General features: G+C 50.8%; 1 protein-coding gene across 3 annotated transcripts in view; it reads right to left on the reverse strand.

Annotated features, from left to right (window-relative positions):
• Positions 1 to 20,359, reverse strand: part of spega (striated muscle enriched protein kinase a) — a 536,975-nt gene that overhangs the window by 170,718 nt on the left and 345,898 nt on the right. For all 3 annotated transcript variants that reach the window (XM_085986741.1, XM_085986740.1, XM_085986742.1), the window contains 3 exons: positions 19,119 to 19,291; positions 4,114 to 4,226; positions 3,133 to 3,301 (listed from right to left, as the gene is read on the reverse strand). In XM_085986741.1, coding sequence (XP_085842867.1) covers positions 3,133 to 3,301; positions 4,114 to 4,226; positions 19,119 to 19,291 — 455 coding nt within the window. The remainder of the gene's footprint in view (positions 1 to 3,132; positions 3,302 to 4,113; positions 4,227 to 19,118; positions 19,292 to 20,359) is intronic.

A 20,359-nucleotide genomic window follows, 5' to 3' on the forward strand; every position in this document is an offset into this window, starting at 1 on the left:
CATTACAGGAACGATGGGTGTAGCCCACTCGCTCCAGTCCACTTTGGACAGTACTCCTGAACGTTCCAAACCTTCCAGCTCTGCTTCGACGGCTGGGCGGATCGCTTAAGGTCTGGCCTTAAAAAACTTTGGGCTTGCATTTTCCTCTATTTTGATCGTCGCTGTTATGCCTTTTAGTGTTCCGAGTCCCTCCTGGAACACTTCTTGTGCGTCAGTTAGCATTTTTGACAGTCGTCCAGGTGTGACGTCGTCATCCTTTTTGGCATCTACAGTCAGTGCTTGTATGGAATGCCAATCTAGCTGTATCTTCCGGATCCATTCACGTCCTAGTAGTGCTGGTCCTCCATCTGGCAATACATATAGGTCCATTTTTGGTGTTTCCTTGCCGTTATATATAACGTTCACCCTTATTTTTCCTTTGGGGTAGACTTTTTGCTCCGTGTACGTCTTCAAGACAATCTTTGTATCTCTCAAGGGTATATGTGAGAATAGCCGCTTGTAGTCCCTTCGGTTTATGACTGTTAGGGCTGATCCTGTGTCCAATTCCATTTTCACTTGGACTCCTGCGATCTTGAGCGTGACCCAGATAGTTTGGTGATCCTCCGTTTTGATCACATTATGTAGTTTCAGACAACCCAGCTCCTTGCTTCCGGAGTCCGTATCACTTTTCTGTTCGTCTGAACTACTCTCCGTCACCTTATGTACCTTCTTGTACTTCTCCTGTGGAGATTTCTTGCTGCTGGTTTTCTTTCCCGACCTGCAGACTCTTGCTATGTGTCCTACTTTTCCACACTGTCTGCACACTTTGTCCTTGAAGCAGCAATCATTATGGTCGTGTGTTGTTCTGCCGCAGCGATAGCACTTCACTGTTCCGTATGACATTTCATTTGTGCCATATTCTTGCGGTCTCCGTTGTATCTCTGCAGCGCCCCTTGCAGCTGCTTCGTGTGATACTGCCACTTCATTCGCCTTGCAGTATACTTCTATGCGTTCGACATATGTCGTCCAATCTTCGACATCATTGTCGAACGCTGTGATACTGCCACTCTTCGGCATTTTTGGGTGTGGTTAGACTGGCTTAAAATGGCGTCTCCCGCGCTGCTGCCAACGCTGCTCTCGGCGGTCCTCGTGGCAAATGTTGACGCCCTGTGGGTTTCGTGCGCTGCTCCTGCGCTGCTGCCAATGCCGCTCTCTGCGGTCCTCATGGCAATGGCAGCGCCTCGCTTTTTCCTGTGCGCCTCTCTCCCCCCTTGACGCTGCTCGGCCCTTGAACACCGGCTGCGTTCTGCTCTCTCTCGTCTCTCTCCCCGTTGACGCCGCTCGGTTCTGAACACCGGCTGCGCCCTGTGCGCTCTGCCCTCTCTCTCTCCCCCGTCGACGCTGCTCGGCCTTTTTCTGTGCCGCTCGGTTGGCTCTAGCCGCCGCTGTCCGGGAAGGGCCTGCACAGTACCTGTTGCCAGCCCGTTTCGCTGGACCACCGTGACTGGAAAGCCAAGCCTGGCTCTCGACAGCCTCCCCTGCGATGTTCAAATCTCCGCTGGATGACTGGGCGGTTGCCCGTGGTCGACGCCCGTGCTTCTGGACTCGACCTCCTTCCACTGTTCTCCAGGAGCGAATCCCTGGGAGGTGATGCAGAGTTGCACGCGTGGGTTCGAATCCCATCCTCGTCGCCAATGTTAGATCCGTGTATCTTAATGTTGTGTCCTTCAATAATCAGACAAAAGACTGCAGGGAACGATCAACAGGTGTTTACTGAATGAGGGTTACTCTAGAACTAACTATACAGATCACTACTCAGGGTTTATATACAGGTGTGGTCACTACCGGTACTACAGTATACAGGAGCTGTAAAAAGTAGTTCTCCCCTTAAAGGTACATACATTACAGTTACCACTGTTTCACAGAAATCACAGAAATCACAGAAACCACACAGTGCAGATAGAGGCCATTTCGGCCCATCGAGCCTGCACCGACACATATCCCACCCGATCCCCGTAACCCCTACACCAACACATATCCCACCCTATCCCCGTTACCCCACGTATTTAATCCCCCTAACACTAAGGGTCAATTTATCATAGCCAATCAACCTAACCCGCACATCTTTGGACTGTGGGAGGAAACCGGAGCACCCGGAGTAAACCCACGCAAACACAGGGAGAATGTGCAAACTCCACACAGACAGTCACCCGAGGTTGGATTCGAACCCGGGTCCCTGGCGCTGTGAGGCAACAGTGCTAACCACTATGCCACCGTGCTGGTTATAGTTATCACTGTACCTGGTTATAGTTCCCACTGTTTCTGTATATAGTTACCACTGTTTCTGGTTATAGTTATCACTGTACCTGATTATAGTTACCACTGTTTCTGGTTATAGTTATCACTGTTTCTGGTTATAGTTATCACTGTACCAGGTTATCATTACCACTGTTTCTGGTTATAGTTATCACTGTACCTGGTTACAGTTATCACTGTTTCTGGTTATAGTTATCACTGTACAAGGTTATAGTTACCACTGTTTCTGGTTATAGTTATCACTGTACCTGGTTATAGTTACCACTGTGCCTGGTTATAGTTATCACTGTTTCTGGTTATAGTTACCACTGTGCCTGGTTATAGTTATCACAGTTTCTGGTTGTAGCTATCACTGTACCTGGTTATAGTTATCACTGTTTCTGGTTATAGTTATCACTGTACCTGGTGATAGTTACCACTGTTTCTGGGTATAGTTAACACTGTTTCTGGTTATAGTTATCACTGTACCTGATTACAGTTACCACTGTTTCTGGTTATAGTTATCACTGTTTCTGGTTATAGTTATCACTGTACCTGGTTATCATTACCACTGTTTCTGGTTATAGTTATCACTGTACCTGGTTACAGTTATCACTGTTTCTGGTTATAGTTATCACTGTACCTGGTAATAGTTACCACTGTTTCTGGTTATAGTTACCACTGAACCTGGTTATATTTACCACTGTGCCTGGTTATAGTTATCACTGTTTCTGGTTATAGTTATCACTCACTGTTTCTGGTTATAGTTACCACTGTACCTGGTAATGGTACCGCACTCCTTGGCGACCCTGAGTTTCAGATATTTCTATGTGAACCGGTGGCTTAGCTCAATCTTACCCTTCAGTATGGTGAGCTCGGCCTTGCAGGACACCTCTCCAGCCAGGTTCTTTGCCGTGCAGGTGTACACTCCACTGTCGGACTCGGTGGTGTTGAGGATGACAAGCGAACACTCACTATCGTCGTACACAAAGGACAAGTGGTTGCTTTCCACCAGCATGACATCGTCCTTCAAAATAAACAGGAAAGGGCTTGTTCATTCATCGTGTCTGAAGCGGCCGGAGGGGCAGTGTGGGAGGGACCAAGGACTGGTCAGTCATTGGCCGGAGGGCTAGTGTGGGAGGGACCAATGACTGGTCAGTCATTGGTCGGCGGGTCAATGTGGGAGGGACCAAGGACTGGTCAGTCATTGGCCAGAGGGTCAGTGTGGGAGGGACCAAGGACTGGTCAGTCATTGGTGAGAGGGTCAGTGTGGGAGGAGCCGAGAACAGAAGTCATTGGCCGGAGGGTCAATGTGGGCGGGACCTGCCACTGGTCAGTCATTGGCCGGAGGGTCAGTGTGGGAGGGGCTGAGAACCAGTCAGTCATTGGCTGGGGGACCAGTGTGGGAGGGGCAGAGAACTGGTCAGTCATTGGCCGGAGGGCCAGTGTGGGAGGGACTGATAACCAGTCAGTCATTAGCCGGAGGGCCAGTGTGGGAGGGGCTGAGAACCGGTCAGTCATTGGCCGAAGGGTCAGTGTGGAAGGGGCTGATAAATGGTCAGTCATTGGCCGGAGGGCCAGTGCGGGAGGGACTGATAACCGGTCAGTTATTGGCCGGAGGATCAGTGTGGGAGGGGCTGAGAACTGGTCAGTCATTGGCTGGAGGGTCAGTGTGGGCGGGGTTGAGAACTGGAACCAAATCTGCCGCACGTGCGAATTCAAGGAAGCATCAGCAACCTTTCCCCCACCTCTCCCATCTGCTTTCCCGGGTGTCTCTAAACCCATTCCCCTCCTGAATCCACTGCGCCGCAGCGCTCTGCGAAATGCAGTGGGTCTTACTTTGTACCAGTGGATGTCCGGCAGCGGCCTCCCTTCCACCACGATGGCGAGCCTTGCTGTCTCCTCCGGGCTCACCACAATGTCCTCCATGATGGACTCGAACCGCGGTGCTTCTGAAACAGGAGGGGGTGGGGTTAAAACCGTTAGCTGGAGGGTCGGAGGTCAGCCGCGGGCTTTAGAGCCACAAAATAGGTCCCCCGTTCACCTTGTGCCAGTTTAGTCCGTTCCTTGCCTGAAGGAGCTGACGTCTGCTGGGGTAGAGTTCTGCAGGTGTCGGCCTCACTCCAGTCCCTTGCCCAAGTGGCTATTGAGCCACAAAGGGCATCACAACTCAGCCCTCACCTGATGTCCACACACTCCAGGAGGCCGGAGCTCAGTGGGCAGCACTCGCGTCTCTGAGTCAGAAGGTCGTGGGTTCAAGTCCCCGCTCCAGAGACTTGAGCACATAATCCAGGCTGACACTCCCAGTGCAGTACTGAGGGAGCGCTGCACCATCGGAGGGGCAGTACTGAGGGAGCGCTGCACTGTCGGAGGGTCAGTACTGAGGGAGCGCTGCACTGTCGGAGGGGCAGTACTGAGGGAGCGCTGCACTGTCAGAGGGGCAGTACTGAGGGAGCGCTGCACTGTTGGAGGGGCAGTGCTGAGGGAACGCTGCACTGTCGGAGGGGCAGTACTGAGGGAGCGCTGCACTGTCGGATGGGCAGTACTGAGGGGGCGCTGCACTGTCGAAGGGGCAGTACTGAGGGAGCGCTGCACTGTCGGAGGGGCAGTACTGAGGGAGCGCTGCACAGTCGGATGGGCAGTACTGAGGGAGCGCTGCACTGTCGGATGGGCAGTACTGAGGGAGTGTCGCACTGTCGGAGGGGCAGTACTGAGGGAGTGCTGCACTGTCGGAGGGACAGTACTGAGGGAGCGCTGCACTGTCTGAGGGGCAGTACTGAGGGAGCGCTGCACTGTCGGAGGGGCAGTACTGAGGGAGTGCTGCACTGTCGGAGGTGCAGTACTGAGGGAGTGCTGCACTGTCGGAGGGGCAGTACTGAAGGAGTGCTGCACTGTCGGAGGTGCCGTCTTTCGGGTGAGTCTTTAAAACGAGGCCACCGTCTACTTTCTCAGGTGGATGTAAAAGATCCCGCGGCCACTATTTCGAAGAAGAGTAGGGGAGTTCTCCCCAGTGTCCTGGGGCCAATATTTATCACTCAACCAACATCACTAAAAACAGATTATCTGGTCATTATCACATTGCTGTTTGTGGGAGCTTGCTGTGCGCAGATTGGCTGCTGCGTTTCCTACATTACAACAGTGACTACACTTCAAAAGAAGTATTTAATTGGTTGTAAAGCGCTTTGGGACGTCCTGACGTTGTGAAAGGCGCTGCAGAAATGTAAGTCTTTTCTTTTTAGTATCTAAATTCTCCCGGGGGTGCTGAGGCCATCTGTAGTGTTGCCTACTGGGACACCAGCTGAGATCACATAACTCCGCTCACAGCGGGAATCCATTGGGCTAAAAATTCGGGTGCTTTATGCCACCCGCTGCCATAAAAATGTAGCGAAAAGACGGAGACCGCCGCTCTTTCGCCAGCTGGTTCCCCCGCCCCCAGCGTCCACCATTTTCCGAGGTCCGGCAGCGCTGCCGGTAAGAGCGATGGCCCTGGAAGTTTAAATTAGGGAGAGGTGACGTCAGTCGGTGTGCAACGCAGACTTAACGCCACCACGGCGAACCTGGACCTTTGCGTTGAGTTCAGCGCTGGGTCCTAAGCACGGCAGGTAAACCTAGCATGCAGCAAGCTGACAGTGGCGAGGTCAGCACCTCTTAAAGGGACACACACATCTTTCAGGTAAGTTTGTATTTAAGGTTTTGGACTGGGTTTTTTGATTTTACCGAATTAGCGGCTTGCTGCAATAGAGGAAGTTTTTTTTAAGTGTGTAGAGAGTGCTGCTGGATGCTTGTAAGGCCTCGGATGGTAAAGGAAGGCCTCTGAGAAGACAGAAAATGCTGCGTATACTCAGCAGGTCAGGCAACATCTGTGGAGAGAGAAACTGAGTTCAGGGGCAGGATTTTCATTCAGGAGTCGGGTTGGAGGCGGGACTACAACTTTCGGGGTTGTAGTCCCGCCTCCATCGAGATGCGGCCAATCCGCGTGATTTTAACTTGATTGACCTTGTTGAGCCTGCCCAGCGGGCGCAGCAGGCTAATTAAGGGCCACCCGGCAACAGGTGATGTCACAGACTGAAATTTCATCTGTCAAGAGGTTTTGACAGATGAAATATCAGTGTTTGAAAGCTGTTTGAAGCTGTCAAACACTGACAGTCTTACTTCTAACCTGAATCCTTCTCCACAGACTCAGTTAGAAATCTTTCCTGCACAGAAAGCTGAAGGCTGTCACTGTTGACAGTTCGCAGCCATTTTGCTTTCTGTGCCGGTGAGATGAGAGACTCCCGAGACCTAAAGGAAGGAAGGCTGAAAAGGTAAGAAAAGGTCATTTAAACTTCTTTAATCACTTTAGACACACCAAACACACTTACCTTTGCACTCATGCACTCATCACTCACCTGAACACCGACATCTCAACCCCTCCAAGTCCTTCAACCCGACGACCCGCCTCCTCTAACTTGGCGTGGTTTGGAGCCGTCGGGAATCCCACACTTCAACATTAAAAATAGGGATTAGGCTAAAATCTGCCTGTTAACTACCTGTTAACAGGCAGTTAATTGGCACTAATCCCTTCCCGCCTCAGGTAGGCAGGTCCCAGTGCGGGGCGGGTACCTGCCTCCTTTGAAACTGGCATGGCGGCGGGTTGGGTGCGGGATGGGGTCGGGACCCTTGATTTCAGGATTTTAACCCCCTACACGCCTCCAATCCCGAGTCCACGGTCCAATGAAAATCCTGCCCCATGTCTCCAGTCAAGATGCTGCTTGACCTGCTGAGTATTTCCAGCATTTTATGCTGTCATTTCAGATTTACAGCATCCGCTCGCAGAGGGCAGAGGAAGAAGCCGAAGAGGAGGAAGCAGAAGGAAGGATACAAACTAGACAGCCCCTTCTGGCCGGGTTTTCCAGGATGGAATCGTCCACCTGCGGTCCCAATGACCACAACTCCAATTCTCCTTTCAACATTAGCCCCACACCTTGCCTTCCCTCTGTTACTGACCATCACAACGTCCTCTTGGCCACGATACTGAAATAAATGCCACTAAAAAGCAAACTTTCCAATCCAACTTGAAACATCTTTCCATTCAATATGACATAAGAACATAAGAAATAGGAGCAGGAGTCGGCCATTTGGCCCTTCGAGCCTGCTTCGCCATTCAATAAGATCATGGCTGATCTTCTACCTCATCTCCACTTTCCTGCCCTATCCCCATATCCTCTTAATATTCAAAACTCTATCGATCTCTTTCTTGAATATACTAATTGACTGAGCCTCCACAGCCCTCTGGGGTAGAAAATTCCAAAGATTCACCACCCTCTGAGTGAAGAAATTTCTCCTCATCTCAGTCCTAAATGGCTGATCCCTTATTCTGAGACTGTGACCCCTGGTTCTAGACTCCCCAGCCAGGGGAAACATCCTCCCTGCATCTACCCTGTCAAGCCCTGTAAGAATTTTGTATGTTTCAATGAGATCACCTCTCATTCTTCTAAACTCTAGAGAATATAGGCCTCGTCTACTCAATCTCTCCTCATAGGACAATCCCCCCATCCCAGGAACCAGTCTGGTGAACCTTCGTTGCACTCCCTCTATGGCAAGTATATCCTTCCTTAGGTAAGGAGACCAAAACTATACACAATACTCCAGGTGTGGTCTCACCAGGGCCCTATATAATTGCAGTAAGACGTCTTTACTCTTATACTCAAATCCTCTTGTAATAAAGGCCAACATACCATTTGCTTTCCTAATTGTTTGCTGTACCTGCATGTTAACTTTCAGTGATTCGTGTACAAGGACACCCAGGTCCCTCTGAACACCAACATTTCCCAATCTCTCACCATTTAAAAAATACTCTGCTTTTCTATTTTTCCTACCAAAGTGGATAACTTCACATTATATTCCATTTGCCATGTTCTTGCCCACTCACTTGGCCTGTCTATATCCCCTTGAAGCCTCCTTGCACCCTCCTCACAACTTACATTCCCACCCAGCTTTGTATCATCAGCAAACTTGGATATATTACATTTGGTCCCCTCATCCAAATCATTGATGTAGATTGTGAATAGCTGAGGCCCAAGCACTGATCCTTGCAGTACCCTACTAGTTACAGCCTGCCAACCCGAAAATGACCTGTTTATTCCTACTCTCTGTTTTCTGTCCGTTAACCAATCCTCAATCCATGCTAGTATATTACCCCCAATCCCATGAGCCCTAATTTTGTGTAATAACCTCTTGTGTGGCACCTTATCGAATGCCTTCTGAAAATCCAAATACACCATATCCACTGGTTCCCCCTTATCTAATCTGCTAGTTACAACCTCAAAAAACTCTAACAGATTTGTCAAACACGATTTCCCTTTCATAAATCCGTGCTGACTCTGCCCAATCCTATTATTATTTTCTAAGTGCCTTGTTACCACATCCATAATAATAGATTCTAGCATTTTCCCTACTACTGATGTAAGGCTAACTGGTCTGTAGTTCCCCATTTTCTCTCTCCCTCCTTTCTTAAATAGTGGGGTTACATTTGCTACCTTCCAATCCATGGGAACCGTTCCAGAATCTATGGTAAATGACAACCAATGTATCCACTATCTCTATTGTGGTGTATGTAACCTGTACCACCTTAAGAGACTACCTTAAGAGATGGACTACTTTCTCTTGGCTACTGTATATTGTAGTACCGGTGGTGACCACACCGGTATATAAACTCTGTGTAGTAATTTGCTAAGCAGTTCAGCCCTGACCTTCGATTAGTAAAGACCTGTTTAAGTTATTCTTGTTGTCTGTGTCCAGTGATTTAGAATAAGCATATCTGGGACACTCAGACTCAACAGTGGCGACGAGTCCGATCTTACCCTGCGGCAGTTTTGCATCCAAGGCAGCTTCGTCCTCAGAACGGGCGTCGAGAAGAGGCATCCGCCCTCATCAGCCTGCTGAGCACCGCATCGCACGGGAGGCATCGAGAACACGGGTTGAAATTACTGACCACGAAGTCCTCCATCAGCGACAGGCAGTGATCATCCTTCTACCACGGTGGTGGGTAAGCCGATCTAGCGACACGGGCAGAAAGTCGGCCGCGTTGTCAGTGGAGAAGGGGAGGGAAACCGGAGGAAAAAGGGCGACGAACTCGACCGCAGCCGGTGTAAAGGGCCGGGCTGCAATCGGGGCCGAGAGGCGCAACGACAAGGGCAGCGTTAATGCCACGAGAACCGCGGAGAACTCGACCGCAGCCGGTGTAAAGGGCCGGGCTGCAATTGGGGCTGAGAGGCGCAGCAACAAGGGAAGCGTTAATGCCCACGAGAACTGCGGGGGGAACAAAAGCAGCGTCGGGGAAATTAAGAACCGCTGGGAGGCGAGAACGGCAACAGCGCGGTAATCGCCATTGTAACCAGCGAGGGAAGAAGACCAGCACGGGAAGCCGCCATTGTAGTCGGCGGGGGAAGAAGACAAGCGCAGGAAAAGCCGCCAAGCGCGGGAAGCCGCCATTTTAGTAGGCGGGGGAAGAAGACAAGCGCGGGAAGCCACCATTTTGGGAAAATAAAATATTTAAAGAAACTCTCAAGGATGCCTAAACATGGTAACATCACTGCTTTTGATAGCGATGTTGAAGATTGGGCCACGTATGTAGAACGCATTGGAGTTTATTGTACAGCAAATGAGGTACCAGATGATAAGAAAGCAATAACCTTATTAAACTCAATGGGTACGAAGACGTACGGGTTATTGAGGCACCTTGTAACACCAGATAAACCGGCGGATCAGACATTCGCAAATATTGTTACTATCCTGCAAGAACATTTAAACCCCACGCCGCTGCTGATAGCGGAACGATTTAAATTTTACAGAAGAACGCAGCTGAAAGAGGAAAGCAACGCTGAATTCTTAATTGAACTGCGCAAGCTATCAAAGTACTGTCAGTTTGGTACAGGACTAGCAGACGCTTTGAGAGATAAATTCGTGTGTGGATTACTAAAAGAAGGAACTCAAAAGCGACTGCTAGAGGAAAAGGACCTTACGCTTGATAAAGCTGTCACCATTGCAGCATCGCACGAGGCCACAGCAAGAGGCACTGCGGAAATGCAGCTAAGGTCATCGGAACTCAGCACCAATCGAATGGCATTGGGTGCAGTAAAGTGTTATCGTTGCGGAAGGACAACGCACGATCAGAACCAGTGCTGGTTCAAAAATCAGGAATGCAGAAAATGTGGCAGGCTAGGTCACATAGCTAAAGTATGCCGGTCAGGAAAGAAGACCAGCAACAAAAAGTCACCGCAGGAAAAGTGCAAAAAGGTACACAAGGTGACAGAGAACAGTTCGGATGAACAGAAGACGGATTCAGACTCCAGCAGTAAGGAACTGGGTTGTCTAAGAATACATAATGTGGGTAACACAGCAGACCACCAAACTATCTGGGTCACACTTCAGATAGCAGGAGTCCAAGTGAAGATGGAATTGGACACTGGATCGGCATTGACGGTCATGAATAAGCAAGATTACAAAAGGTTATTTCCACACAATCCCCTAAGGGATACGGAGATTGTATTGAAAACATACACGGGGCAAAGAGTATACCCCATCGGAAAAATAAAGGTAAAGGTGGTCCACAAGGGTAAAGAAAGCCGAGGAATGGGCTTATATGTGTTACCTGAGGGAGGTCCACCACTACTGGGACGGGAATGGATCAGGAGAATAAATATGGACTGGCATTCCTTAAAAGCACTAACTGTGGATTCCGGTAAAAAGGACGATGTCAAACCTAAACGACTGTCCAGAATATTGGACGATGCTAAAGAGGTGTTCCAGCAGGGACTGGGAACACTGAAAGGAATTACGGCAAACATCAAGGTTGAAGAACATGCAAACCCGAAATTTTTCAAAGCTAGACCGGTACCTTATGCGATACGACCTGCTGTGGAAGCTGAGCTGGAAGGACTAGAACGTTCCGGAGTACTGTCAAAGGTGGACTGGAGTGAATGGGCCACGCCCATTGTTCCCGTCATGAAGCGTTCATCGAGTAATAAGCCGGGGGAACCGGGGAAGGTTCGCATCTGTGGCGATTTCAAGATCACTGTTAATCCGGTGCTTCACACGGTGCAATATCCGCTTCCACGGATTGAGGATATCTTCGCTTCGTTGTCTGGCGGGAAACACTTCACCAAGATAGACCTGGCGCAGGCGTACTTACAGATGGAAGTTGATGAAGCGTCACGCCAGTATCTCACGATCAACACGCATAAGGGCTTATATCGGTATAATAGACTGGTTTTTGGAGTGGCATCGGCTCCAGCGATTTGGCAAAGGGCCATGGAGCAGGTATTACAGGGAATTCCAGGCACACAATGCTACCTGGACGACATTCTGATTACAGGAGATGATGATGAGGAACACCTTACAAATTTGGAACAGGTGCTCACCAGATTGAAAGAATATGGACTTCGAGTTAATCACCAGAAATGTGAGTTCTTTCAGAAGCAAATCTCGTACTGTGGTCACGTCATTGACCAGGAGGGGCTTCACAAGTCACCTGACAAGATCGAAGCTGTTGTGAAGGCTCCCGCTCCTGAAAATGTATCCCAGTTGAGGTCGTTCCTAGGGTTGATTAACTATTACCATAAGTTTCTGCCAAATTTATCCACGGTGCTACACCCGCTGAACGCTCTTTTGCAGAAGGGAGTGCCATGGAAGTGGAGCGAGGACTGTAAGCGGGCCTTTCACAAAAGCAAGGCATTGATCACCTCTAAGGAAGTGTTGGCTCACTTTAACCCAACGCTGCCTATTCGTTTAGCTTGTGATGCTTCTCCATATGGTATTGGGGCAGTGCTCTCACATAAGTTGCCAAATGGCTTGGAAAGACCAGTCGCATTCGCATCCAGATCATTGACCTCCGCTGAGCGCAACTATGCTCAGATAGATAGGGAGGCTCTCAGCCTTGTGTGGGGAGTAAAAAAATGCAATCATTACCTGCAAGGGCAAAAGTTTACGCTGCTGACAGACCACCAGCCGTTGGTTTCCATTTTTAACCCTAAGAAGGGTGTTTCGGTGATGACAGCGCAGAAGCTCCAGAGATGGTCCCTTTTCCTAGGGGCACATCAATATCAGATCGAATTCAAAGGTACAAAGCAACATGGTAATGCTGATGGGCTGTCGCGCCTGCCACTACCTACAGCGGAAGAGGCACCGACAGTTGACCCTGTTGAGTTATTTCACTCGACCATCATCGAATGTTTACCAGTCACCAATGCAAGTATTGAGAGAGAAACCAGGAACGACCTGGTGGCATAGTGGTTAGCACTGTTGCCTCACAGCGCCAGAGACCCGGGTTCGAATCTGGCCTCGGGCGACTGTCTGTGTGGAGTTTGCACATTCTCCCCGTGTTTGCGTGGGTTTTCTCCGGGTGCTCCGGTTTCCTCCCACAGTCCAAAGATGTGTGGGTTAGGTTGATTGGCTATGATAAATTGACCCTTAGTGTTAGGGGGATTAAATAGGTGGGGTTACAGGGATAGGGTGGGATATGTGTTGGGGTTACAGGGATCGGGTGGGATATGTGTCGGCGCAGGCTCGATGGGCCGAAATGGCCTCTATCTGCACTGTGGGGTTTCTGTGATTCTGTGATTTCTGTGATTCTGTGACCCGACACTGTCTCGGGTCTACGAATTGACAGTGAAGGGATGGCCAGCTCATGGTGAACCACTGTTACCGGCATTCTCAGCCAGACGAGAACAGCTGGCCGTCTGTCAAGGAACATTGATGTATGGAACAAGGGTGATTATTCCTCCTAAATTAAGGGAGAGAGTTCTAAAGGAACTGCATGAAGGTCATCTGGGGGGAGTCAAGATGAAAAGCCTTGCTAGGGCTTATGTGTGGTGGCCAGGTATCGACCAACAAATAGAGGATCTGACTAAAAGCTGCTCAGGGTGCCAAAAAGTTCAAAATGCACCTCCAATTGCACCGCTGCATCCATGGGAATGGCCTTCAACCCCATGGCAACGTGTACATAGTGACTTCGCAGGTCCATTCATGGACTCCATGTTTTTAATTGCGGTAGACGCACATTCTAAATGGCCAGAAGTGATTAAGATGGCGACCACTACCTCGGAAAAGACGATCGCAGTTCTAAGAACGATATTCGCAAGAAATGGATTGCCAGAACAAATATGTTCAGACAACGGACCGCAGTTCGTGTCAGAAGAATTCCAGAAATTCATGAAGAAGAATGGGGTGAAACATTATACCTCTGCCCCATATCATCCGGCTACAAATGGGTTGGCCGAGAGATTTGTACAAACGTTCAAAAAGGCGATAAAGGCCATGAGTGAAGACCAGATTCCACTACAACACAAGGTGGACAACTTCCTACTGGCATATCGAAACGCCACTCATGCAGTGACAAATCAAAGCCCTGCCATGATGTTCTATAACAGGAGGTTGCGGTCCAGGTTGGACTTGTTAAAACCAAATGTGTGGAGGGAAGTCGAAAACAAACAGTTCCAGCATATAAATAACAAGGCCACTCGGAGTTTCGAAATAGGACAACCAGTGTTAGCCCGGGACTATAAGAATGAGAAATGGCAATCTGGAACAATTCGTGCCAGACAAGGACCCCTGATGTACACGGTAGATATTGGTGAAAACGTAATACGACGTCATGCTGACCAACTTGTAGAATCGAGAACAAGGGTCGAACCCATGACTATGACAGAGACACCAGTGGAAGAAGTTAGTGAACCTGAAGCATCTACCTCAGACGCCAATGTATCTGATGATGTCCAATCCATAAGAGATCAACTAGATGAGTCACCCCAGCAACGAGAATCAGAGACCCCTGAAAGGCGTTATCCAACTCGGATCAGGAGGCCTCCTCAGAGACTGAATCTTTGAACAGTTTTGCATGAAGTTGTATATGTTTTCCATGTTATGTTTAAATTGGGATGTACACTGTTAAGCTAAAAAGGGAGGAATTGTGGTGTATGTAACCTGTACCACCTTAAGAGACTACCTTAAGAGATGGACTACTTTCTCTTGGCTACTGTATATTGTAGTACCGGTGGTGACCACACCGGTATATAAACTCTGTGTAGTAATTTGCTAAGCAGTTCAGCCCTGACCTTCGATTAGTAAAGACCTGTTTAAGTTATTCTTGTTGTCTGTGTCCAGTGATTTAGAATAAGCATATCTGGGACACTCAGACTCAACATCTATAGCCATCTCTTTCAAAACCCTAGGCCTTCAGGTCCAGGGGATTTATCGGCTTTCAGTCCCATTAATTTCTCCAGTACTATTTTTTTACATTAAGTAATCAACTCATCACCCTTATGCATTCCCTTAGTGACTGTCTGGTGTGTGTGCCTTTGTCTATCCGACTGATGTCATGCAGTGCTACCCCAGTGGCTGCAGCATGGCTGGTGGAAGGCTGCTGACTTTCAGTGGGGGAGACTGCAGATGGCCGTGCTGGTTGACCTTGAGGAGCTGGTGGCTGGTAGTGTGAAAGCAAGCGATGATGATTCTTCTTCTTCTTCACTCTCCTCTCCCTCTTCTTGGTCAACCACTGGCTGGACATTTCTTGGGTGTGTGAAATGAGGAAGGCACAAGGCTGGAGTTGTGGTTAGGGGAGGGTGGGAAAGCATGAGGTGCAGGTCAGAAGGAGGATAACGTACGAAGATACCAGCACCTTGTATCCTTTCAGCCCCGCCGCAGGCCAAGGGCTCAGCCATGCCCCTGCCAAGTATGGCCTGCACCATCTCCTCCAAGTGGGTGAGGTGAGGCTAGGAATGGGAGGTGTGCCTTGTTATTGGTGCTTGATTGTTGGTAGGTGAGTGATTGGGGTGGCGGGGGGGGAGTCGTTCATTGAGCAGTGTGTGAGGCTAATGATTCATTTGGTAGGAGACGGCTTTTGAAGAAGCATTCACTGACCTTGACCAGTGGTCTGAGGTCATGAAGCTTCTTTGGGCACTGGAGCCAGGTGGTGGGGGTGACACTGCTGGCAGTGACGGCCTCGGTGTTGTGGAGAGAGATTGGGTCGATTGGGCTTATACTCGCTGGAGTTTAGAAGAATGAGAGGGGATCTCATTGAAACTTATAAAATTCTAACAGGACTAGACAGACTAGAAGCTGGAAGGATGTTCCCGATGGCGGGGGAGTCCAGAACCAGGGGTCACAGTCTAAGGATAAGGGGTAAGTCATTTAGGACAGAGATGAGGAGGAATTTCTTCACCCAGAGAGTGGTGAACCTGTGGAATTCTCTACCACACAAGGCAGTTGAGGCCAATTCATTAAATATATTCAAGAAGGAGTTAGATATATTTCTTAAGGCTAAAGGGATCAAGGGATATGGGGAGAAAGCAGGGACAGGGTACTGAGTTTGGATGATCAGCCATGATCTCATTAAATGGCGGAACAGGCTCGAGGGGCCGAATGGCCTACTCCTGCTCCTATCTTCTATGTTTCTATGTCCCACGTCATTCTGGAGTGCCTCCTGGCCCCTGTGATTAGAGGGCCGCTCTTGCAGTGTTGACCCCCTGCACAAAGCTGGAGTGTTGCGTGCGAGACCCTGGGTGCCCCTTCCCTGGCTTGCTGAGCCATTTGTGTTAGTGCTGAGGCAGTTTTCCAATTTTTTGAGGTTCGGAAGGGAATTCAGCTTTAAGTGCTGAAGACTCCCATTAGTCACTTCTTTTTATGGGCAATTCTTTTTTTAAAAGGCAGCAAGGCCTGTAAACTGCATTTTTTCCACTTTATTGTAATTTTTATTAGCTCTGAATGCATTGCCCCTTTAATTCATCGCCCTTTTAATTGCCCACAAAGCCTAGCGAACGCTATAGCCTCGCTCCCAGAGGCTGTTGGAAGCTGGAACGCCGCTCCTGGACGGGAACTTCGACTCCCAGGCCTGCAGCAACACCACCAGGAGGGCGTTACACAGTAGGTTAACACGGGGCTGAAAATCTTTAGCTTGTGGCGGTACCACTGGTTGTCCCTTACATTGAGATACATAATTCCCTTTAACTTACCTTACTGTATGTATAACTTACCTGTTGGGGCCGTTGCCCCTTTAACTTACCTGTTGGGGCCGTTGCCCCTTTAAGAGGCACCCTAACGTGTTGACGTCACATCACGTACGACGTGACGTGCGTGCGGCGGCCGCCGGCCCGACTCGGCCTTCCAGGACGGCTGCCGGCAGAGCCCGGCCTAGCGTCTTCGGCCGCATCGGCCAGCCGGCGGGAGTGAAGCGATCCTCCACTCCCGCGGCATGCACCGGCACAGCCCGGCCTCGCGACCTCGGTCTCAACGGCCAGCCTCCATACCGGGAAGAGGCACCGACGCAACGGCGCAGGTCACGTGACCGCCTAAGCGCACGCGAGCGTGATGACGTCATCACGCTCTCCACAGGACTGCGAACCCAGTCCTCGTGGAGTCCCCGCTGGGACAAGACCTATACCACGGTGCTCCTACAGTCAGCCATCTTACCTGCCATCTTACCTGCTGTAATTAGCCTGTTCCTGTAAATAAACAACTTGTTAATAGTTCGTCGAAGTCAAACTCTCTTATTTAGTGGCGATCTACACGAGCCGCTACATTGGTGACCCCACGACGTGAGTACGGGAGCTCATCAATTCCAACGCTACAATTGGTGAACCCGTATCCGTGAACGATTTTCACGGTAGCAATGCGCAGCCTGAACCTCGTCTTCACTCAAGACGACCAACGCACAACCGACGAACAACCACGGAACAGCAACCGCCTAACACCGATTCCACCAAAAGCGACCCAGTCTTTGCGTACGTATTCGCAATGGAAGCGCAGCTTGGAGGTGAGCCCGTTTTTCACGAACGATTTCACAGAGGTAGAGCACGACCAACGGCAACCGTCATCCACCAGCGCTACAATTGGTGGGTTTGTGAACGTCTTTCACAAACGAAGCACGCTATGGAAGCATCAGCCGTTCTGCTGTCGCTACCGCAATCCAGGGAGCCACGGTCTCCCTCGTGCTTTATGAAGGAAGAAGCCCTGTTCGCCGAGAACATCGATGCGGCACAGACCACGCATGTGCTCACGGTCTCCGTATTTGACTCTTCTACCGCCACACGGATCGTCCGCCTCTACGTCCAAAGCAACAGCAAGTATACATCTCTCCAAGCGCGGGGTACAGCATGTTCGGGCCCACAAGATCGGAGCGCGCCCCGCGGGGATACCACGAGGACTCACCCCCGCAAAACACGAGGACGCACTCCTCGCGCACGAGGACCCATCCCTCGCGAACCACGAGAACCCATCCCTCGTGAACACCGATGACTCCTTCTCCGCCGACGACGCACCAGCCCTTCAGCCTGCTGGTTGTGTTACCTACTACACGATTCGGCGTGAACAAAAGCGTGCCGCCCTCCCGGCTGTTTTCTCCTAAATCTACAACAGTTTCAAGTTTTGCCGCCCTCCAGGCAGAGTTTACCCCGCCCGAAAGCAACAACAACCTGGACCGTTGCTGCCCTTTATCCAGTTTTCCCTTTAACAAACGCAAACGTCTACTGAAGCTGCACACACCGAGGACGGGTCCAACAGGCATTCAATGTAGCGGTTCGTGTAGATCGCCACTAAATAAGAGAGTTTGACTTCGACGAACTATTAACAAGTTGTTTATTTACAGGAACAGACTAATTACATCAGGTGAGATGGTAGGTAAGATGGCTGACTGTAGGAGCACCGTGGTATAGGTCTTGTCCCAGCGGGGACTCCACGAGGACTGGGTTCGCAGTCCTGTGGAGAGCGTGATGACGTCATCACGCTCGCGTGCGCTTAGGCGGTCATGTGACCTGCGCCGTTGCGTCGGTGCCTCTTCCCGGTATGGAGGCTGGCTGTTGAGACCGAGGTCGCGAGGCCGGGCTGTGCCGGTGCTTGCCACGGGAATGGAGGATCGCTTCGCTCCCGCCGGCTGGCCGATGCGGCCGAAGACGCTAGGCCGGGTTGTGCCGGCAGCCGTCCTGGAAGGCCGAGTCGGGCCGGCCGCCGCCGCACGCACGTCACGTCGTACGTGATGTGACGTCAACACGTTAGGGTGCCTCTTAAAGGGGCAACGGCCCCAACAGGTAAGTTAAAGGGGCAACGGCCCCAACAGGTAAGTTATACATACAGTAAGGTAAGTTAAAAGGAATTATGTATCTCAATGTAAGGGACAACCAGTGGTACCGCCACAAGCTCCCAGCGTGTGCTTTTCTCAAGTAGGGCTGCAGCAATTTTCATCGGCCGTTAACCTGAGTTGTTGGTAACACCGGTAGATCTGGTGCTGGCCATGAATGTTTCGCCCTCTCTCTCTGTGTAGGTCAGGTGGTGCTGGAACACGTCACGGATTGTCAGCTAATCTTCACCGAGTCAGCTCCCGCCTGCAGCCCATTTAATACAGATCCATCCCGCGACTGCCTCTTGCTGAGAGGTTCGGGTCTGTCCTCACACACTGACCCCTCACACAGTGACCCCTGACCCCGCCCTCACAAAGTGACCCCTGACCTCCTCACACACTGACCCCCCTCACACACTGACCCCCCCTGACCCCCCAACCACTGACACCCACCCCCGACCCCCCTCACACACTGACACACTGACCCCTCCTGACCTCCCTTCACACACTGACCCCCCCGACCCCCCTTCACACTGACCCCCCAACCCTCACACACTGACCCCTCACACAGTGACCCCTCACAGTGACCCCTGACCCCGCCCTCACAAAGTGACCCCTGACCCCCTCACACACTGACCCCCTCCTGCCACAGGGACCCGTCACTTAGTGACCCCCCCTCTCTCAGTGACTAATGCTCCAACGTGTCCCGGACTCACTGACCGACCCCCCTGCAGACAATGGGAGAAGTTTTTCTCACCTGCCAGGAGCAGGGCGATCCTGCAAGTGTCTCCTCCATACTTGTTGCTGGCCGTGACGATAATCTCTCCGACCTCCGCTTTTCCAACTTTCACCATCTTCAGCATGTGCTGGTCATCGTCGGGCATGCTCAGCTCGTACAGCCGGGGCCTGTTGGTCAGTTCCACACCGTTCCTACCGGCAGTTAACCAGGTGAGGGAGAGGTAAAACTCAGTAACAGCCGGTCAACAGAACAAGACACATAGGTTTATAAGAATGAGGTTTGGTCGTAGCATTAGCTCTCACTGACCGGGAAATTCCTCCAATCTGCGCTCGCTCCACCGGCGATACTTTACCGGACCTGCGGCGGAACTCTGTTTATGTGCCTATTTCCCCCTCCATAACATCACCCATCTCCGCCCCTGCCTCGGCTCATCTGCTGCTGAAACCCTCATTCATGCCTTTGTTACCTCCAGACTCGACTATTCCAACACACGCCTGGCTGGCCTCCCATCTTCCACCCTACGTAAACATCAGCTCATCCAAAACTCTGCTGCCCCCGTGTCCTAACTTGCACCAACACAACAGCAAAATACTTCGGATGCTAGAAATCTGAAATAACAACAGAAAAATGCTGGAAACACTCAGCAGGTCAGGCAGCACCCGTGGAGAGAGAAACAGAGTTAACGGTCAGGATTTTCATTGGGCCGTGGAGGCGGGATTGGAGGCGTGTGGGGGGTTAAAATCCCGAAATCGGCGGGGGGGGGTGGGGGCACGAACCCATCCCGCCCCCAACCCGCCTCCATGCCAGTTTCAAAGGAGGCGGGTGATGCGCCATCAATTACTCAAAAGACTGAGGTTAAGCGAGTAACAACCAGGCTTTTATTAACTAAAGAATGAAGGTCTAGTCTCGAGTGGTCGACCCGTCCAGAATACTAAGGGACTGGGAGGTAGTCACTTATATACCTGGAATAGTGGGAGGAGTCAGCCGAGGCATGTCCAGACCTGTACCTAGTGGAATACGCATACACATACAGACAGGTATAACAGTGGTTTACCACATTCACCCCTTGTTTAAAAATGAGTCCGGCGGGGTGAAGTGTATTTAAAAGTTCGTGTATTGGAGTCTCTCCGGAGGTCTTGTCTGCCGCTGTGATCGACGTGGCGACGGCAGGGATGGTGGAGCTTCCGGCATCGCGTCCCGTGTAGGCTGGGGCACTGGAGTGTAGTCCTCGTGGGTGACGGTCCAAGGCGAGCCGGCTG

The sequence above is a fragment of the Somniosus microcephalus genome, chromosome 4 (assembly GCF_052327205.1).
Source record: "Somniosus microcephalus isolate GS21.2 chromosome 4, FLI_Smic_1.0, whole genome shotgun sequence".
Classification (NCBI taxonomy): Eukaryota; Metazoa; Chordata; class Chondrichthyes; order Squaliformes; family Somniosidae; genus Somniosus; species Somniosus microcephalus.